Raw genomic sequence first — 20,000 nt, 5'->3', positions numbered from 1 at the left:
CGTGTTGCAGAGACAAAAAGATCGACAAAGATAAGAGCAAACACGTTTCTTCGGCTTATCATTGTATTATCGTAGGAAATGATACCAAAAGGAAGATATTATTAAAAATTCGTGTCATTATTTGAAATTATATGATATTATGTGAAATTACGTGAAATTGATGTAAATTAATTAAAAAAGGAAGAATAAAAAAAAGATTGGCGTTACCACGATCCTCAAGTTTACGAACGATGTTTATTAAAAAAAAAAAAAAAAAAAAAAAAAAAAAAAAAAAAAAAAAAAAGGAAAAAGACAAGTTGGTTCTAAGATTAAATTAATGAATATTAATTTCTTTGTAATTGGATTGGAGTTGAAAATCATTGAGACGTACGAAAATGATATTAATTCACACACACACACACATACATGCTATTATAGAGAGACAAAGATTGTAAATCTTATTTTCTATCAATATTTCATATTCGGCCGTCATAGTCGTCAAAACTGGTCGCGATCTTTTGGCAGGTACCTTATGTCGGTTAACCAGTGAGAACAAAAGAGATTAAAAAAGGAGGACGAAAAGAGAAAAAGAATAAAAAAAAAAAAAAGAAAAAGAAAGAAAGAAGGGTCGAGTAGTAGCAGCTACGGCATTCTCGCTTGAAACGGAGTCCATGCATATGGATTAAGACGCTCCACATCCATCCTTCGTTCGTCCGAACGACCTACACCGGCCAGGATACATAATCCTGTTGGCGCGCCAAGCAAATCATGTTTATTCAGGAACGTATCCATGGCGATAGAGGGTTCATTGTTTGCCGAACGTATCGGTACAGATATAAAGAAAAGAGTGCCACTGTCCGAGAAGAGTCAGCGAAGTTATCGAACCTTCGACTTCAATAGCTACCTATATTCTTCGTCTTTTCAAGGACATCGGATTCTCGCTCACTCACTCACTCACTCACTCACTCGCTCACTGACTCTCTCTCTCTCTTTCTCTCTCTCTTCTTTGCACGATACATAACCGTGATACACAGCCGTGATATACAGAGAGGAGATTGCGATCGACGATGCGAATCGCCGGCCCGTCATCGATTACACTTCCTGCGGTTGATATCCGATCGATCGCTAGTAAATTCGATCGTTTTCAATACCGTTACGCTCCGATCGATCGTATGAATTATAGCGCAAGGACGATCGTGAGGGACGACGAATAAAATCCTCTTCGCAATTTAATTTTATATTTTTTTTCGAATCCAGATCAACGAAATCGATCACGTGGATCTTTCTCTTTTCATTTTTCTTTTTTTTTTTCTTTTTTCTTTCTTTTAATCAGAATCGTTTTTCGCTACTTTCTCTCTTACATCGTTTCATTCGTTTTAACTATCTCCTTCTCTCGAGGTCATTATTGTTCTTATCAACGAGATAATAATCTCCAATAAATAGCGAATGATTTATATGGCGTTAACTAAATAAATGGGTCGATAGTATGTGAAATCTATTACGGCTTTCGCGTAAACTCGATTTACATAATTTGCGTTTTAACATGTACATATATATATATATATATATTATATATATATGTATGTATATGTTTATACGTACCAAACTGCTTTCGTATAAACACAGTCATGGCCTTATCGATTGATCCTATAAATTATATACCAAGGACGAGCGTGGAATATGAATAATAGATCGAGTAATTGTTTCTTAATGTCCCTTACACCTCTTAAATTCTAGGAATAATGTCCAATAACACACATGCAGTTATGACAACGTGTAATTATGATAAATATACATCACAAAATATATATATATATATATTTAAATAGCTTAAATCGATAATGAATAATGAGTATATCAAGTTTGTATTAGTCTCGTCTTTCTCGTTGCTACCAGATAATCGATAAATACGTAAATACGAGATATGAAACACGAAATATCTGTCACGAATTACTGAGATCTATTAAAATTCTATCTAATATCTTGAAAAAGAAGATCGTGAAGGACGCATTAAAATTAATATTATTTATCTAGAAGAAAATACATTGGAATTTAAGTTTGAGAATGTATCTATATATCTATTCCTTTCATAGTGCGTGTCGTTAAGAGGGTTACATTTCCATCATCCTCTTCGCAGACACGATACGAAGTGTCGTTTTGAAGTGAATGAGTTAGAGTGAGTGAGAAAGAGAGAGAGAGAGAGAGAGAGAGAGAGAGAGAGAGAGAGAGAGAGAGAGAGAGAGACGTTGTAAGAACAACGAGCAAAGATTGATTCGAAACTAGGAACGTGGGACGGTAGATGAAGTAAAGTCTTAAGGTAGTAGAATAGTAATAGTAATAGTAGTAGTAGTAGTAGTAGTAGTAGTAGTAGTAGTAGTAGTAGTAGTAGTAGTAGTAGTAATAGTAGTAATAGTAGTAGTAGTAGTAGTAGTAGTAGTAGTAGTTGTGCAGACCACGTACTGGATTGCCACGAGTATGCAACGCGAAGAACAATGCATATTCATGAAGCGACGTGCATATTTACGAGCGGCTGTTCAGCAGGATCCACGGCACAACTTTACAACGCTTTCGCTTCGCTATCGCCTCGCGAAAGAGGGAGAAGAAAAGCAACACCCTCACCGATATCTCCCCATTACTTGCCTCGCAATATCGCACTCGAATAGGAAGTTAGGAAGGGAAGTTACTCTTTCGTTGATCGATATATCTTTTTCTTTTCAGAAATTTTATTTCTTTTTTATTTGTCTTTTTTTTGTATTCGTTGTATATTCATTCGAGATAAGAGCTCTTCTGTTGGGGCCATTTTGCAAAAGGAATTCGCGGTGAATTTTGTTTCGCATCGTTCTGTTTCATTATGTTCTTTTTCTTCCTTTTCTTTTCTCTCTCTCTCTCTCTCTCTCTTTTTAATATATAAATTTCATTTTTAAAGTGAAACGCATCGTAATGCGAAGAAAGAAGCCAGGAATTTTTCAAATGGCCGTCGTACGTTCGACATTATCAAGTCAAATGAATTTATGAAATTATTTGTTAATTCAAGCTATCAATTCTTTTAAAATTCTATTCACGAGGAAATTATAAAGATGATTGATTGATGTCACGTAATCAAAGGAGAAGAGAATATCAAGTCGGACTCGACGAAGTTATCCAAATGTCGTGTCGGTGAATAAATTTTAACAAATAAATATTAGAATTATGTATGCCGACGACATATGGTCGAGAAAAAGAAGAAAGAGATAAAATGAGGGGAAAAAAGAAGAAAAAGAAAAAAAAAAAAGAAAAATTCGTGTTAAAAATGGAAGGTAGGGTGGGAAGAAGTATCCTTGGAAAGTAGGTCGATCGAAATCGCACAACAGCCGTGACGATAATTCAGCAACACGGAAACAGGTATGCGAAACGATTCCGTTGTAAATTGGAAGAAAAGAAGGAAGAAGAAGGTGGCTCGATGGTAAGGGAGCAAGACGGTCGAGGGTGATAATGATGGGATGAAAAAGAACAATGTAGAAACAAATATACGATTACAGAATGCATTTGCACACGTATACGAGGATTGGTAGATACATACGTATCTATCTGTCTACCAAGAGGAATGAAATACAAACAAATCGGTCGATGAAACGAGCGTTTTTAAAAGTGCCTAATTGTTCGGGTTTTATTACTGTACTCGGCTAAGGGCATCCATCGTCGAGAATGGCTGTTTTTCATTGCCCATACTAATTAATGATTCACGGTAGGGATATAAAAAAGAAAAGAAAAAAAATCGAGAAAGTGAGAGAGAGAGAAAGAGAGAGAATGCAGGGACCACTCAACGTGTATACTGCTCGTTAAAGAGCCTTTATCGTCGTTGGATGCAGCAAAGCAAAAGTCGAGTGCTTGCCTTTTCAATGTAATCCTTTTAACCCGTTCGCGTCGATGAAAATCCGTACGTGCGATTCGTACGTATAATGATCGTACTCAAAAGAACGACTTCGACGATTAGTCCGTTAACATTTTCATGTTGAACATCGTTTAGCTTCTTGTCTGCCTCACGTGCGTGCATACTCGCTCGTTAATCGTCAAGTCCGCTGGGTCATCACAATTTGGTATATGTTTGTGTGAGCGAACGAGTAGAAGAAAGAAAGAGAGAGAGAGAGAGAGAGAGAGAGAGAGTTCTGAAATTGTGGATTTAACCAAAAAAATTCATTTTCTACAGACCAACACAAGCAGAGCATAGGAAATAATTTTTGTGGAATGGTCGGTTGAAATTATGTTATAAATTTTGAAGAGAAATTAATCTGAAGGAATGCTTCAGATTAATTTAAAAATATATTTATTTTTCAAATTTCTTTTTGCTTTCTTTTTTCTTTCTTTTTTTTTTCTTTCTATTTTATTTTATTTCTCGACGAAGAAAGAAAAGAAAAAAGAGTAAATCGCTTTCGAAATGATTACGAGGTAACGCCTGAGAACAATAGCAGTATGTATAGACGACGAACATCGGTCAAATCGATAGAACGAACGACGTCGTTCTCCCCACGTTTGTAATGATAATCTGTCAAAGTTTGGCTCGTCGAAAATGACATAAAGTGGCAGTCGAGCCGGTCGACCTTGAAAAGCCAGCAATTACACGTCCGGCTCAAATAAGCGGAGACAACGCGCGCGTGACATCATACCTTGCTTCGTTTCATATATGTATTCATGTATGTATATCCGCGTATACACGTTCTCTCTCTCTCTCTCTCTCTCTCTCTCTCTCTCTCTCTCTCTCTCTCTCTCTCTCTCACATGCGTGTATTTTCTGCTCAAGCGATTTCGTCCATCAATCGCGTGAAATTTTATGCGTTTTATGTACTTACGTTCTTCATAAATTATACGCGTAAGTATGCGTGCGTGTATCCATGAGAAAGAACACATTCTAATTTTTTTTCTTTCTTTTTTTTTTCTTTCTTTTCAAATTGGTTAAAAGTGAAATCACTTCGTCCTCGCGTTAGCACGGATGTAGGTGTATATAATTCAACACTCACGTTTCTTTGGTACTAATTAGTAATCTGCTTCGCACACGTGGAACAATCGAATCGAACGGAATCGATTGAATCATTTTGAAAGAACGAAAGAATATCCGACATGTTTAACCGAATGAATAAAACATGAGTCGACGTAACCGCTTGTAGCCACGGTTAGGTTTGAAATTTATCGATACTTTTTCGAATGGTTTTATACACTTCATTGGAGACGGCATACTCATTCTCCTTTACACGTTAAAAATTTTATTTTTACGATATTATAGATATAAAGTGGACCGGTCATCGATCATAATGTTCTCACTTCTGCTTTTTCGATAATTCAGCCTTGTAATTTATATGATATTTATAGAAATATGACAATGAAATACGAAAATTAATTTCATAATGATATTCTATTAGAAGGTTAAATTATATGCGCGTGTGCGTTCGTGCGTACATGCGTGCGTGATAACAAGTTATAAATTATACGCTTATATCCCGATATTCGTTCTAATTTTACGAAATATTTGAAAAGATCGCATCGTTCGTATTAAGCTTTGGAAAATTATCGTTTGAAAAATTACTGAATCGTTTGAGAAACTTAAGAATCGAATTATGAGATTCGAAAGAAAATTTATAGTATCGTATGGTGACTCTGTTAGTTATAAAACGACACGATAACGAATAAGAACATTGAAATTAAGTATTTAAAAGTAATTAAATATATCAAGTAGATATTACCGTAGTATTACATCGTCGAAGAGAATGAAGAAGAGAGAGAGAGAGAGAGAGAGAGAGTGAGAGGAGAGTTACGATCACGTCAGAGGGACTAATTGTTAGCGAGTTAACGATGATCGATGATAACGGGTCGTGCTCCCTTATCGGCCAACTCTGTAGCACGTAACAAGGGCTTGCATGCTATGTCGAGACTAAGCCGCTTACATCGTTACGTGTTTGTGAAATTCGAGCGGCCGAGAGAGAAGAGAGGAAAGATAGGGCTAGAGAGAGAGAGAGAGAGAGGAGAGAGAAAGAAGGGATGGGGGAGAGAGAGAGAGAGAGAGAGAGAGAGAGAGAGAGAAATGGATAGATAACCGGCTAGACGGACAGGTAGACGTAGAAATAGACGGATTAGTTGATGGATAGATCGGTAGGTACATGTAGGAACGTGCGTATGCGTGTGCGTTTGTGTATGTTGTGTCTTCCTGTTCATGTAAATGAAACGATAACCAAGGCATTCGCTTTATTCGATTATATAAAAGAATTATTTTATTATTCTTGTGATCATTCGTTAATAAATATTACTTTTCCTTTTTTAAAAAAATATATATATATATACTTTTATACTTTGAGAAGAATGTTAAGTTTTCTACTTCGTAGTAAGAGCTGTTATGCTAATTACAAAATCCTCCGGGAGAAGATGCCGTAGTAATGTCTCTAGCGATTTCACATAAGAAAAAGTTATTATTCTTGACGATTTCGAAGACAGAAACTTGTATCCATTACAACTTCATTAGAGTGGAGTACGATGGAAACAACAGTTAGGTGAGAGAAAGAGAGAGAGAGAGAGAGAGAGAGAGAGAGAGAGAGAGAGAGAGTGGGGGAACGAGCACTAGGAGTAAATCCAAGTTTAAATTGAATTCACGGGAACGCAGTTTTAGATGAAGTAGTACGAAGTTCCTGCGAGAACTGATACACGTAGTAAGAGGATGACAGAACAAACGAGTGAGTTAGAGAGAGGGAAAGGTAGTGAAAGAGAGAGAGAGAGAGAGAGAGAGAGGGAAGGAGAGAAAGAGGGAGAGAGAGAATGAGAGAAAGGGTAAGAGTGAGAGGAAAGGAGAGTGCAGAGAGGGCATTATTTCTCACTGTCGACTATGAACGGTTCTCTATAGTTTGCGAGCAGAGACCGTAAATGATTGTTCGAAAGTCAAAGCAGCACGGGAGCGAGAACCGTATAGCGACTTGCAATTAGCGAGTATCGGTCGTGTTTCTATCTCTGTTTGCTAAGTAAAATTTTCTATGTAAATACCTTGCGAAACAACACCGATACGAATAATTTAAATGCGATCTCTTTCTCTTTCCCTCTCTTTTTCTTTGTTTGTTTGTTCTTTCTTTCTCTCCCACTTTCCCTTCTCTCTCTCTCTCTCTCTCTCTCTCTCTCTCTCTCTCTCTCGCTCTCTCTCTTTCTCTCTTTTATTATTAGCTCTCATTACCTCGTTCCTTTAGATTTATATTACGAAACGTAAAACGGTCGATTGTTTCTACCTGTCTTGTTTCGTGATCGAAATAAATAAAATCATTCTAAATGTGCCTATATCCATGTAATTTTAGGGTTACCTTTAAATCGCGTTCCTATTTCCGTATGAACTTGGTCAATGAGAGAAAAAAAAAGAAAGAGAGAGAGCGAGAGAGAAAGGGAGCGTGTGTTCGCGATTTGCTGTTATTCGTGTCTTTGATACTTCTTTTCGAGGAAACGATCTCCCAGACGACGTCACGAATTTCGTGCTGGCGATAGAACGATAGTTCGGTATTACCGTTATTACCGCTATTGTTCCATCGAGAAATATAAAGTGACTTGGACGCGTACTCGGTCAAAAACTCTATTAACGTTGTATGACGTGGAGAAACAAGTTCACGGGACTTTCTGAGTCACGATATTTTACGTTAATTCGTATGACCATTTACCTACGCGTGATATCATCTCCTATCGTGCGAATCATAGTAATAAATCAATGCTTTTATCAATTTGAAGAAAGAATTATAAATAATCTCTCTCTCTCTCTCTCTCTCTCTTTCTTTCTCTAAGAAAAAAATGTATACAAATATCGAATATATATTTTCGATCGATGTAATATCACTTACAATCGTTAATCTTATATATCTATGTATTCTATTAGAGTCACGTAATAATTCAATCTGAAGAACGTTCAATGAGAATACTCGGATACGGATCGATCGAATTCGATGTGCCGATCGGGCTAGCGTAATAATCGATCTATCATGGCATTATTATCGTCGTTCAGATATTACAGGAAGGATATCGGTGTTCGTTGAGCTTCGTGGAAGCAAGCCAACGTATCACGATCCCTCCTTCCCACTCTTCCCTCTCCTACCCTCCTTTCTGTACAATTTCCGTGCGTTCACTCGCGGGAAGTACTTTCGCTTAGGTATACAGAACGTATCTACACTGTGTATAGGTAAATACTTGCCTCCTTCTCCCCTCCTCCTCCTCCTCCTCCTCCTCCTCTTCATCCTCCTCCGTGTGCTTGATATTAGCAATAACTCGTCGTTCAATTTTGCATACACTCTATCCCAGCAGTTATCCGCTTCATTTCTCTGCACGACAGGGCTCGGTTACAGAATGTGGAAAAGCAGCCAATAGGATGTAAATATCGTTCTTGAATCGAGAAACGAGGGAGACGATTTTCTTTCGGTTTTGCTCTTGGTTGTGTCTCTCTGACTCTAACGTATCGCAAAGGAAACATATATATTTCTCCGAGAGAACCTATAATGCTCGTTCTTAAATTTTATATATGTACATAAGTTGAGAACGTTTCGCAAAGTAAAAATCATAGCGTCATCGTTTCCATCGATTTATTCGTTCCCTGGTATCCGTAATTTTTACTTTTAAAGGAAATCTTTCGATTTGTCTTTCTAACGAGGACGAAGCTATATCCTCGATATTTTATTGAGAAAATTAATATCGTATCTATTATGTCATGAATATATGTGAAATTATCAGGAATTCAGTGTATATGTGTCGGACTATTTATGTTGAAGATTGTTCATCTTTTCTAAGGGGAACGTTCGAAATGTTTTCTCTTTGTCCCGTCGTATATACATACGTATGTACGTATGTAGATCATCTCGGTGACAGTAGCGTAGGCGAATGCGCGCTCGACGAGTCAACAACGTATGCTAACCCGCTAAATGGCTTAAGCCGACAATGTTCGTTGGCAGCGTGTGACATGCGCGGCTCGTGAATCACATTAAGTTTGTGCTTAATGGAAAATTCGTTTTACGTTACACCAGGACTAGTTATGATACGACGGATTCCGATAAGCGGCTCATTCGAGGAACAGGTTTCCATTTAACGTCTCTCCTCTATCTCTCTCTTTCTCTCTCTCTCTCTCTCTCTCTCTCTATATATATATATATATATATATATATATATTATCTCTCTATATCTCTATCTCTATCTCACTCTCACTCACTTTCTACATATACGTATGTCTGTGTATATACTACGTGCACGAGAGCGTACTAATACGTTCGTATAATCCGTGTACACACATGCACGTGCATGGAGAATACGCAGGATGCCGCTACCGGTTTATCATGGCGTTTAATTTATTGACGAAGGCGCGCTGTTATCAAGCTCGAAGCAACAATTTGCCGGCGGCGCATCGCTTTCCTGTTAATCGAAATGTAGTCGTTGACTGGATCGATGATCGTACAGCGAATTCTCTTCGCTTCTTGCGTGAGATCATCTCGAATATTGGATTCTCCTTTCGCGGAAATCGTGTATGTTCTTTATTCGTCTACATGGATAATTGACAGAGAGAGAGAGAGAGAGAGAGAGAATGAAAATGATTTTCAAATTTTTCGAGTACAATTATAAAAGGGAATAAAAAGAGTAACTAATCGTTCAAAGTTACATCGGTGTATGTGTATCTATGTATGTATAGTCTCGCGTTAATTTTTTCATATGTAATAGAATTCTCAGTGGAAAATTTTATGCTCGATTCCTTTTTCGTTAACGATTGTCGAGCGGTGAATAATATTCCGCGGCATAGAAATCGCGTGACGTTCATTAAGTGCGAGCTAGCGTGCAGATTTAATCGCTATAACTTTATCGCCTGCTGCAATGTGTGTACGTCGAGGCGACGATCGTTGAATAGTCGCTTTGCTACCGTCAATCTAGCTTGGCTTGAAAAATTGACGATTTTAATCCGTTACGAAAACATTCTATTTTTTATTAATTATTTCGTTATAATCGCACGAAGCTTGATTAAGTAACACGTATAAACTGTGATTTAAATAACTTCGGACGAGATCTATCTATCTCTCTCTCTCTCTCTCTCTCTCTCTCTCTCTCTGTCTCTCTCTCTCTTTTTCTCTCTTTTATCTCATTTTTAATATAAATATGTTTAATTTTTATTATATTTACTTGCAAATAATTTTTTTTAAACTCCGTACGTTCCTTTTTATAGAGATATCTACCATATTATTGATTTTGTCGGAATTGAACTTACACCATTTTCCGAATAAATTGCTTGTATTCGTGTGATGGAACGTAGTGAACGATACTTTTTTCTCTTTTTTTTTTTTCTTTTCTTTTTTTTATATTTTACGGAAATATCGCGATCGACGCTTGCGAGCTTGGATAGCGACAAACGAAATTTTACGATATTTCTTTTTTTCTCACAGGCGTATACAGAATGTTTCAATTTTCTTTTTTTTTTTTTTCATTAAATTGTACCACTATGTGAATGTAGAAATAAGAAAAAAAATGTTGCATAAGCATAGACTTGCAAATGATTTATCAAAATGTCATAACATAAATCAAATTCTTATTAATAATGTATTGTAACTCATTGTGTTTATCATTATTGTTCCCTTTCAAAATATCCATCGTATATACGTTGTATTTGAATTTCCGTTGAAAGGCTCTTTATCTGATATTACGTGGATTTTGTTCCGCTTATATATGATAATTACGAATATTAAAAATACTTTCTCTTTGTCATTTAATTTAATTTGATGTTATAACTTTTTAATAAAGCGTTTAAAAGTTTATGTTGATATAACGTTTCTTTATTCTTATTTCTACTAATAAAGCGTATTCGCACAGTTAGGTGGAAAAAATGTGTAATACCCTATGTATATATACGAGTATATATAAATATATATGCACATACATATATATACCGTTAACGTGAAATATTGTTCTGGAGCTGCGTGTTTAGATTTACGATTAACATCCGCTTTACTTTCCGTTTGAATGGAAAAAAAAGAAATAAAAAAAAAAGAACTAAAATAAAATAAAATAAAATAAAATAAAATAAAATAAAGTAAAATAAAATAAAACAAGGAACAAACGTGGAAAAGAAAGGATAAACGATATATGGGAGTCTATATATTATCGGACGTCTTATCGAGAAACTAAAAAATGATTTAAGAGCGTGTTATCGATGAAGTCGGAAGTATAGTTCTCTCTTTCTTTCTCTCTTGCTTCTTTTTCCCTAGAGTCAGTCCCTTTTCTATATTCTATCAAGGCAAATAGCATAAAGCAGTAACCGTAATGCATCGCATCAGTAAATGAGCAGTTAACCCCGATTTAACTCGCGCTTGCGCTCCCGCACCGACGCTAAATAATAAATCAATAATGTAAGCTAGTAATAGCCGTATAGTCGCGGGATTTACCAAGCTATGTACTTACATACGTATGTACTTATATACATACATACGTACATATGTATCAACGAACTTCGTCGTATACTTTTCGTCGAGATTAAAGCAGAACGAAAGAAAACGAAGCAATCACGACGATGTTCTTCTTCGGATCTCCTATTTTACGATTGCTATACTCTTTCTCTCTCTCTTTTTTTTTTTTTTTTTTTTTTCATACTCCTACCGATAATAATTTCTCCAGTTCGACTCGAGATTACGTTCCTTTTGACTATTCTTTTTTTTTTCTTATACATATACTTACGTATATATGTATATAAAATTTTAATCACGATGAATACTTTTGTTACTTGCTGTAATAGAAATATTCGAAATATTGTTATTCGTAGGAAAACTTATTCAGGATTTATGTAGAAGAGAAAAACTTTTGAACATGTTTTCTCAAACAAATTCACGTTTATCAATGAAGTACATGATTTATGCGATGGTTTGTCATCGTTTCGAGCAGCTCAGTAATTTTACATCTCGATCGATTGATAAACTACTTTGAGCTTGGAAAGTTAGTTCGATGTAAAAAAGATATCTCGAACACCTGCGTTAAAATGTCGGAGTCGTAAATTTTGTAGTAAGGCTTGTTTATTGGCACGTCGTAGAAAGAGATTTCTTTTATTTTTTCATTAAAACGTCACCTTACTAGAATAAAGAATGAAAATTTGTTCCCAAAACCAAAAAAAGAGAAAAAAACAAAACAAACAATTCGTTTATATAAACTTTACATTTTGTATTTTACTAATTATTCATGCAATCAACATTAAAATAATATCTATCGGTGTACGCGTGTATGCGTATTCGTTAACGTAGATACTTCTCTCCGTTCGAATTGCCATTGCTTTTCGTAAGTAATATAAAAAATAATTACAAAGTATATCAGCGAGAAATAATGAACAAATAGAAATTAAAAGAGAAATGATTGTAAAGTCAATTTTCCATGGATGAAGTCGTCGAGCATTCGCGTATACCTATAAGCGAGTACGTTCTCATATCCCAACGGGAATCTATTCGATTCGTTGTAATAGAGAGAAAGAAAGAAGGAGAGAGAGAGAGAGAGAGAGAGAGAAAGAGAGAGAGAGAGAGAGAGAGAGTGAGAGACCTGGTTATAGATTGCCAAACACGTGCAATTACTTGAGGGAATTCCCAGTGAAGTTATCGAGTCACTTATACGCTCCCGCGTCTCGTTTAAATCCGTCACCGACAGTGTGCACGACTGGGAAAGACAACTTGCCCGGAAATCCATAAGCCTGCATCGAACGTTGCTTCTATATAAACCTACCTACCTGGCTTGGCTTTTCCTGCACCAATCGTTGGCATGTGTGTACGTATGTTATGTATATATACAATATATATATACACATGCATGCATAACACACACACACACACACACACACACATATGTATATATATAAAGAGAGCAAGAGGGAGAGAGAGAGAGAGAAACGTAGGTGTATTCACACACATTTTGTCCATGCGCAACGCTTGCAATTTGCGGTCGGACCGATCGGTTTGCGCGATCGATCGTTAAAATACGCCCCGTTGCCGTTCGTACCAGCCTGTCACCCAAACGATTTACTATCTTTCTCTCTAACTCTCTGTTTCTGTTTCTCCCTCTCTCTCTCTCTCTCTTTCTTTCTTTCTTTTTTTTTCTTTCTTTCTTTATTTTCATCATTTTGTCTTTCTCTCTCTCTCTCTCTCTCTCTCTCTCTAACTCAAGCTCAAACTAAACCTCTGATAAAACGCGTATAAAACGAGTAGATGTTTATTTTGAAGATCCTTTTTTGCATTTTCCAACTGTTAACCGAGATAATAGCCTCATCGACTTAATTATATGCACGATGTTACATCCCACGCGTTATCTTTGCGAACGTGATCATCGTCAAGATCGAGTAGTCGTTTCAATGACAGCAGCGTGGGCTCGTAATGATCTTTTAATTATCGGCTTAACGTGTGTATTTTATTGTATTTTTTAAATAGACCGGATTGATCGTTCGTGGTTGATAACTTTATTTAATCGCTGGTGAAACTTTTATTTATTTATCCATAGAAGCGTTGAAAGGCTTTACGTAAAATAAAAAGAACGAACAAAGAAAAAGAAATTAAGTAAATAAATAGATGAACGAACGAACGAATTCATTCATTAATTAAAGATTTTTATTTGTTGTAACACGTCGGAAAGCAAAAGAAAAAAGAATATAGGAGAGTTCGTTCACTGCTTCGTGTATTATTACACGAACAACACGGGCTATACAGTAAGAAATATACATAACTTATATCTAACTTCCATTTACAGTGGTCGCGATGCCGTTATCGGTAAAACCGGCAACGTTAAGGCGATAAGGTTATCTGCATGACGCGTACATATGTAGGGTGGATAGTCTCATTTGGAATGCATCGACGAAAATAGTACGACATCTCGTAAAACTCGAGATTCCTATCCTTCTTCGCGACCTTTAAATATCGTTTCGCTCGTAAAAGAGATTTTATTTTCCTTTTTTTTTTCTCTTTTATTATTATTATTACTATTTCTGTTTCTCCTTTTTTCCCTTTCGTACACGCAGGTATATCTCGTTTATGCGTTCTAACCATTTCTAACAATTGCATTTATCAAGATACACTATATCGAAAAGTTTAAAAACAAAACTATCATTTTATTTTAGTTAATAAACTCAAGCGTTTCTAGCGTACCTAAAATATTTTATTTCTAACTTTGTCGTTAAAATTCGACGTAAATACGAACAAGAATATATTTCTTTAAGAAAGTCTTTTCTTTATTCGCAAACATACGATAGAGACTTTCCCTTCTGCACACGAGACGATTACCTGTCGTGCAATTTATGTTAGTAAATGGCTGCAATCTGTGCCTGATTCAACTTGTAAAATGGTTTTCCCTTTATCCTTCTTTCGCTGCTTTGACTTTCCAGTCGACTTGTTCACCTCCCTCTTACTCGCTCACTCACTCATTCTCTCTCTCTCTCTCTCTCTTTGAATCTTTCGCACGGCTTCTTTTTCCTCAGACGAGTTCCCCTCGTTATACTCTTTCAGCGTCCAGTTCACTCGCATGCACAAAAGTGCAAAACACCACAGAGGAAACGAGCGATTCGTGATCGCGGCCCGTTAACGTTTCACTTTTCGTGGTTCGAAAATTATTCCCCCGATAATATCGTATCGTGCCACGAATAGAGACCCCACTCTTCGATCCGTAATGGACACCGAAATTGATCGAACATGAACGAACGCGCCGGTTTTGCGGATCGGATCATTGATTTCGTGGCGAACCAAAGTGTCGTGCTTAAGCGCGAGAACGGCTACGAAGTTCGAACGTAGTTATGTAAAATAAATCGTCTAAGATAGTGCTGGGATAGAGAAGTAGTTGAAGGCTGCCGATGCATCGCAGTCTTCTTCTTTGTTTGCATTTCTTGTAGAAGGAAAAAGGAAAGGAAGAAATGATCTATGCGAGTAAAATCATCGTACAACGGTAAAACGAAAAAGAAAGGGGAGGGAGAGAGAGGGGTGAGTTATTTATCGTGGAATTATATTCACCGTTTTTCCTCTTCGTCCCTGTCGCTGGGTTTACCTTTGAAAAGACTGCGTGTTCTTGGCAGCAGGTTCTGCCGCGAGGATTGATGAAAAAAATAATAAGGAGTATAAAACGTTAGTCGATAGAGAAAGAAAGAAAGAAAGAGAGAAAGAGAGAGAGAGAGAGAGAGAGAGAGAGAGAGGGAGAGAGAGAGAGAGAGAGAGAGAGAGCGATGAATGCGCGATAAACGCACGATAAAAGCCGCGATAATCGAGCGAGTCGAGGCATTTCGAAGCGACGCGAAATTGATTGCAACCGTGAAAGATCGAACGTGTGCGTTCGAGAGAAAGAGAGAAAGAGAATGGAGAAGAGAAGGTTGCTGCGGTATAAATCGAAGCGCGGATCGAGAATCTGCGAGACGCGTAGTATCATCGATGGATCGTTTGTGCTAGTATGTGTATATATATATATATATATACACACACGTATATGTGCGTGTGATAAAGTGTGTGTATAGATACGTATACGGATAGATTCGACCTACCAATTGGAATTGGCTCGTTATTCGCGCCCCGTTCCGACGGATGGCTCACTCCGATAATTACCGATCGCGGATAAATTTATGACAGCTATAATTTACGGACGGCCGAAGCAAGAGCGAGAGAACGTTGCGAAACTGCGCTCGAGTACCTTCGATAAAGAGCGATTAACCATAAAACGAAACTGACGCGATGCGACGCTCGATACTTGTCGTCCGACCATTCCTCTGCATGGCCGTTCAAATTTTAAATCGTTCGATAAGCCGAATATACACACGGATATATATATATATATATATATGTGTGTATACATACATACACGTAACATACACTAGAGATACGAATTTGAGGAAAATAGAAACGAGAGAAAAGCGTATCGATTTTGTTCGATCGAACGGCTTCGAGTTATTCGCTTAACGGAAGCGCATTAAATATTTCAATGGGAATGTAAAAGAGATCTAACGGTAACAAGTATGAACATTGTAGTAGGAGGTATGGTAAACAGTGATTGCGGTAACATACATTACGATCGATTCGATACCTTTGCAATTTGATAAATACGAATAATTTGTAAAAAAAGCAAAATTATTCAAGATCGATAATCGTTTCTTTATCATCCATTGAAAAGATCATTCTTATTGCAGAAACGTCAAGAAAGCTTCTTAACGATTCTTATTATCTCAGAATAATAGAACTCGAGAGTGATCATCGGTGATCTTCACGCAAGTACTCGGCATAGAAATACGACTTAAGACTTTTATTAATGAGCGCTCTTGCACAACTCGTTTATTCATTTAAATGCTAATACGTTATTGAATGAGAAAATTAAATTTGCCGTTGTCGCGTGTATATATATATATATATATATATATATATATATATATATATATCCTTTTCTCATCTTTATATTATACGTATCTACATTTATATTCTTCAACGGGTTTTCGTTACTTGCACCTTATAGCTTGGACAAAATACTGACATTCGTTATGTCAAGAAATAAGATCTATTTCAGTAGGACAAGTAACCCTTGCCCAAAGAAATATTATTCATCCTGAGGAGCTTATCGTATACCTACCTTTCCTTCTTACGCGTTTCACGCGACTCGTTTTGTAGGAAATGGAAGGAACTACGCTTGACGACCTCTCTTACTTACAAAATCGCTCTCTTACATTTAGATTTTATCGTGGTATCCTTACGGGTAGACACGAGAGTCCACGAAAAAGTGCTTTCGCGAAAAAACGTTATTGCATTATCTATAAGAGATAAACCACTGGTGGTAGCAGCAGCAACAGCAGCATCCTTCTATCACGTTTTCGTTTGTAAAAGTACCCTCTTTTTCTTCCTTATTTCATAAGCTTTCAGAGGGATTTTCTATCTTACCATGTATATATATATATATATATATATATATATATATATATATATACATACCCATATATAAAGTGAAAATACGCTCTTGAGAATTTTTCGCTTTTAAATCTGTTGGATTATATTAAGGAATAAACTCTTTTCATGGAATTTCTTCTCCTTTTCTCTCTTTTTTTTTTCTTTTCTCATTTATTTGTTTATTTATTTATTTATTTATTTTTAAATGTATCTACATATAACGTAACACGTAAAGCGAATTTTGAATTTTGCAAGGTACTAGTTAGCGCGTACGCATACAAAATGAGTCGGAAACAATTGATTTATTCGGCAGGTAAATATGTACGTACAATGGAAATGTATAATCGAGAATGAAGTAGAAGAGCAAACTCGAACTCCTCTCGACGAAACTTCCAAACGGTTATTCCGATAGAGAGTACATTACCTCCCGTAGAATGAGTAGATTCGTTGAAAACGCGCATAATTAAATCCTCTTATCGTTAGAGAGAAGGAGAAGGAGGAGAAGGAGGAGGAGGAGAAAGAGGAAGAGGAGGAAGAGAAGGAGGCGGCGGACGGCGATATCAACGTCTCGCCTTAATAATTCGCGAGGAAACTGGAGGCACGAAATTCATAACTCGTGTCTCGTTTTCGCACTGATGTAAGGGTACAAATACACACACAAACGCATATACATACATACATACATACATACATACATACATACATACATACATATATATATATATTTGAGTAGAACAAATCGAATACGGCACAAATTAGTAACAAGGTGGGCGCCAGAAATTTGTCTTGTTGAGAGAAATAATTGCCTCGAGGATTCCTTTGGAGAATGAGATACTATAGTATACAGAAAAGAGAAAGACAGAGATAGGAATACAGAGAAAGATATAAAGCGATAAGAGAGGAAAGGAGAGGTGAGGTAGCGTGACTAAAGATAAAAGAGAGAGAGAGAGAGAGAGAGAGAGAGAGAGAGAGAGAGAAAGAGAAAGAGGGTAGTGAGGGTCGAGACACGAAGAAGAGGGGTAGTCTCAGGGGGTTATAATGCCCTGGATGAAACGCCCGAGGTTATTAGTTTAGGAAGCTGCAAAGTACCTCGAAACAAAGTCTCTCTGTCTCTCCATTGGGTAATCAATATACAAGCAAGAAGCCTCTCGTTCGTTTCACCTCGCTGCGGCTCGCCCAAACCATCTTCGAGAGTGAACGTTACTGGTGTCAGTGTTGGAGCCCTTTCTTGCACCCTTACCACTACGTTTCTCTTATCTCCTTTTCTATACTCTCCACTTGGCTTTGAACGTACGTTCGAACGCCGATAAACATTACCGAAACCATTGGCCCTGGGATGGACCCAACCCAGGAACGTAAACGCGTGGCTATCTTTTACTTAATAAACAAGCAGTTTCCTTAAGGTTCATTGAAACGCTTGGTTAAATCGTGATAAGTCTATTTCCTTCGAAGACATGAAAATTGGAACATTATTCCTTCCACGAGATTCTTCTTTTCTTCCATCTTCTTTTTTTTCCCTCTTTTTCTTCTTTTTCTTTTCTTCATCGAGAAAGTATTTGAAATTATCTCGTATTGTTATAATAACGTATTGTTTTATTCTATTTGTTTCAGTCCGAGCAGCACGGCTCTAGGCTCGTTGGATCAACTGAAGAAGTACCTGACGACAGCGGGAACCTGTAAATGTGGTCTCGAATGTCCTCTTAGACCTGAACAGGTCTTCAACTTCGACCCCAAGGTAAGGGAAAAGTTTTCAAAAGGAATTAAAATTTGTTCTTTTTTCTTTCTCTCTCTCTCTCTTTTTTTTTTTTTTTTTTCAAGGATATCCAAATAAAACGATTAATACGTTCGTTTACGCACTTTATGATACTTGAATGATACGAACTAATAATCGTATAATGCAAACATTATGGGAATTACGGGTATCGTTCGAAGTTCATTGCCCTGGCATCGTATCTACATATTTATATAGGATTTCGTCGTTTTCGACGTCACGTTTAAAACGCGTGATCCGGTAACGAGCACATCGTCTATGTTACGTCCCGTCATGTAGTGTCGTGTCGTGTCGTCAACGTCGTGCTTGTCCCTGCTCGAATATTACGTTTTATCTTTTTCGCATTTACACGAACGTTGCTTACGAGAAATCGTATACGTTTCCCACGCGAGAATTTATTAGACAATTCGTGATAACTCCATCTATCATTGTCCTGATATTTTAAGTCACGAATGTTGACTCTTTTAATAAATGATCGTATCAAGATACTCGCACGTATATATTTCTCATACGCGATCAGAAAACTAAATCTATCTTATTTGAGAATTTATTTACTTCTTCCTTTCTTTCTTTTTCTTTTTTCTTCTTCTTTTTTGTTCTTTCCTTCTCATTGGTTACATTGCACACTATAGATAGATAAATAATCGTAAAAGAGATCTTATCGAGATTTTTCTTTCTTTCCACTTTACAAAGCATAAGATTTCGAGTTCGAAACGGTTTGAACGAAACTGGCACGGTCACGCTTAATCCCCTTTGGCTGCCGGAGTTCGAGTTCGTTTATTTGTTTATCATACACCGTAATCGCTCCGAACGCGTAACCACTCGTAACTATCGGCAAGAAATATCGTCGGTCGAAAGTCGGCGAACCCAAACGAAAGAAGTAGCGCCGGTGTAATAGATCAAACGTTCTCCTGTTATCGCTTAACGACTTTTTATTTCTTCCTTTTCTCAATATCTGTTAGTAATAATTCAATGTAATACGGTATAATACTGTCAACGTAAACTATATCTTATGCTTGAATTATTGGTATCTGTTAACTCAAAGCTGCACCGGTATTTCGACAAGAAACTTTACGGATATTACGAACAACAACGTCGATAGGAATATACATATCAACCTTTAAGAACTAATACAATCATGTATTGTCACGAAAGAATGAAATTGAAGTTGAAGCAAGAAAAATTGAAATTTCTTTCTTCATTTTCTCTTTTTATTTATTTATTTATTTTTTTTTCAAACGAACGTAAATATAATAATACATCGATGATGGTTCATTCGATCGTATCATCGTATCGTTCATGATCGTTAGAAAATTTAGAAAAGTGTTGACTCCCCATCGACGCCATTATTTTCCAGGAAGATTAGCAAAT

The 20,000-nt window shown here is 36.8% G+C and overlaps 1 protein-coding gene across 9 annotated transcripts in view; it reads left to right on the top strand.

Moving 5' to 3' along the window:
* Positions 1–20,000, top strand: part of LOC122626963 (polyhomeotic-proximal chromatin protein-like) — a 229,925-nt gene that overhangs the window by 140,994 nt on the left and 68,931 nt on the right. For all 9 annotated transcript variants that reach the window (XM_043807594.1, XM_043807596.1, XM_043807599.1 and 6 more), the window contains one exon: positions 18,470–18,593. In XM_043807594.1, coding sequence (XP_043663529.1) covers positions 18,470–18,593 — 124 coding nt within the window. The remainder of the gene's footprint in view (positions 1–18,469; positions 18,594–20,000) is intronic.

The sequence above is a fragment of the Vespula pensylvanica genome, chromosome 2 (genome assembly GCF_014466175.1).
Source record: "Vespula pensylvanica isolate Volc-1 chromosome 2, ASM1446617v1, whole genome shotgun sequence".
Classification (NCBI taxonomy): Eukaryota; Metazoa; Arthropoda; class Insecta; order Hymenoptera; family Vespidae; genus Vespula; species Vespula pensylvanica.
This window is presented reverse-complemented; position numbering and strand designations above follow the sequence as displayed.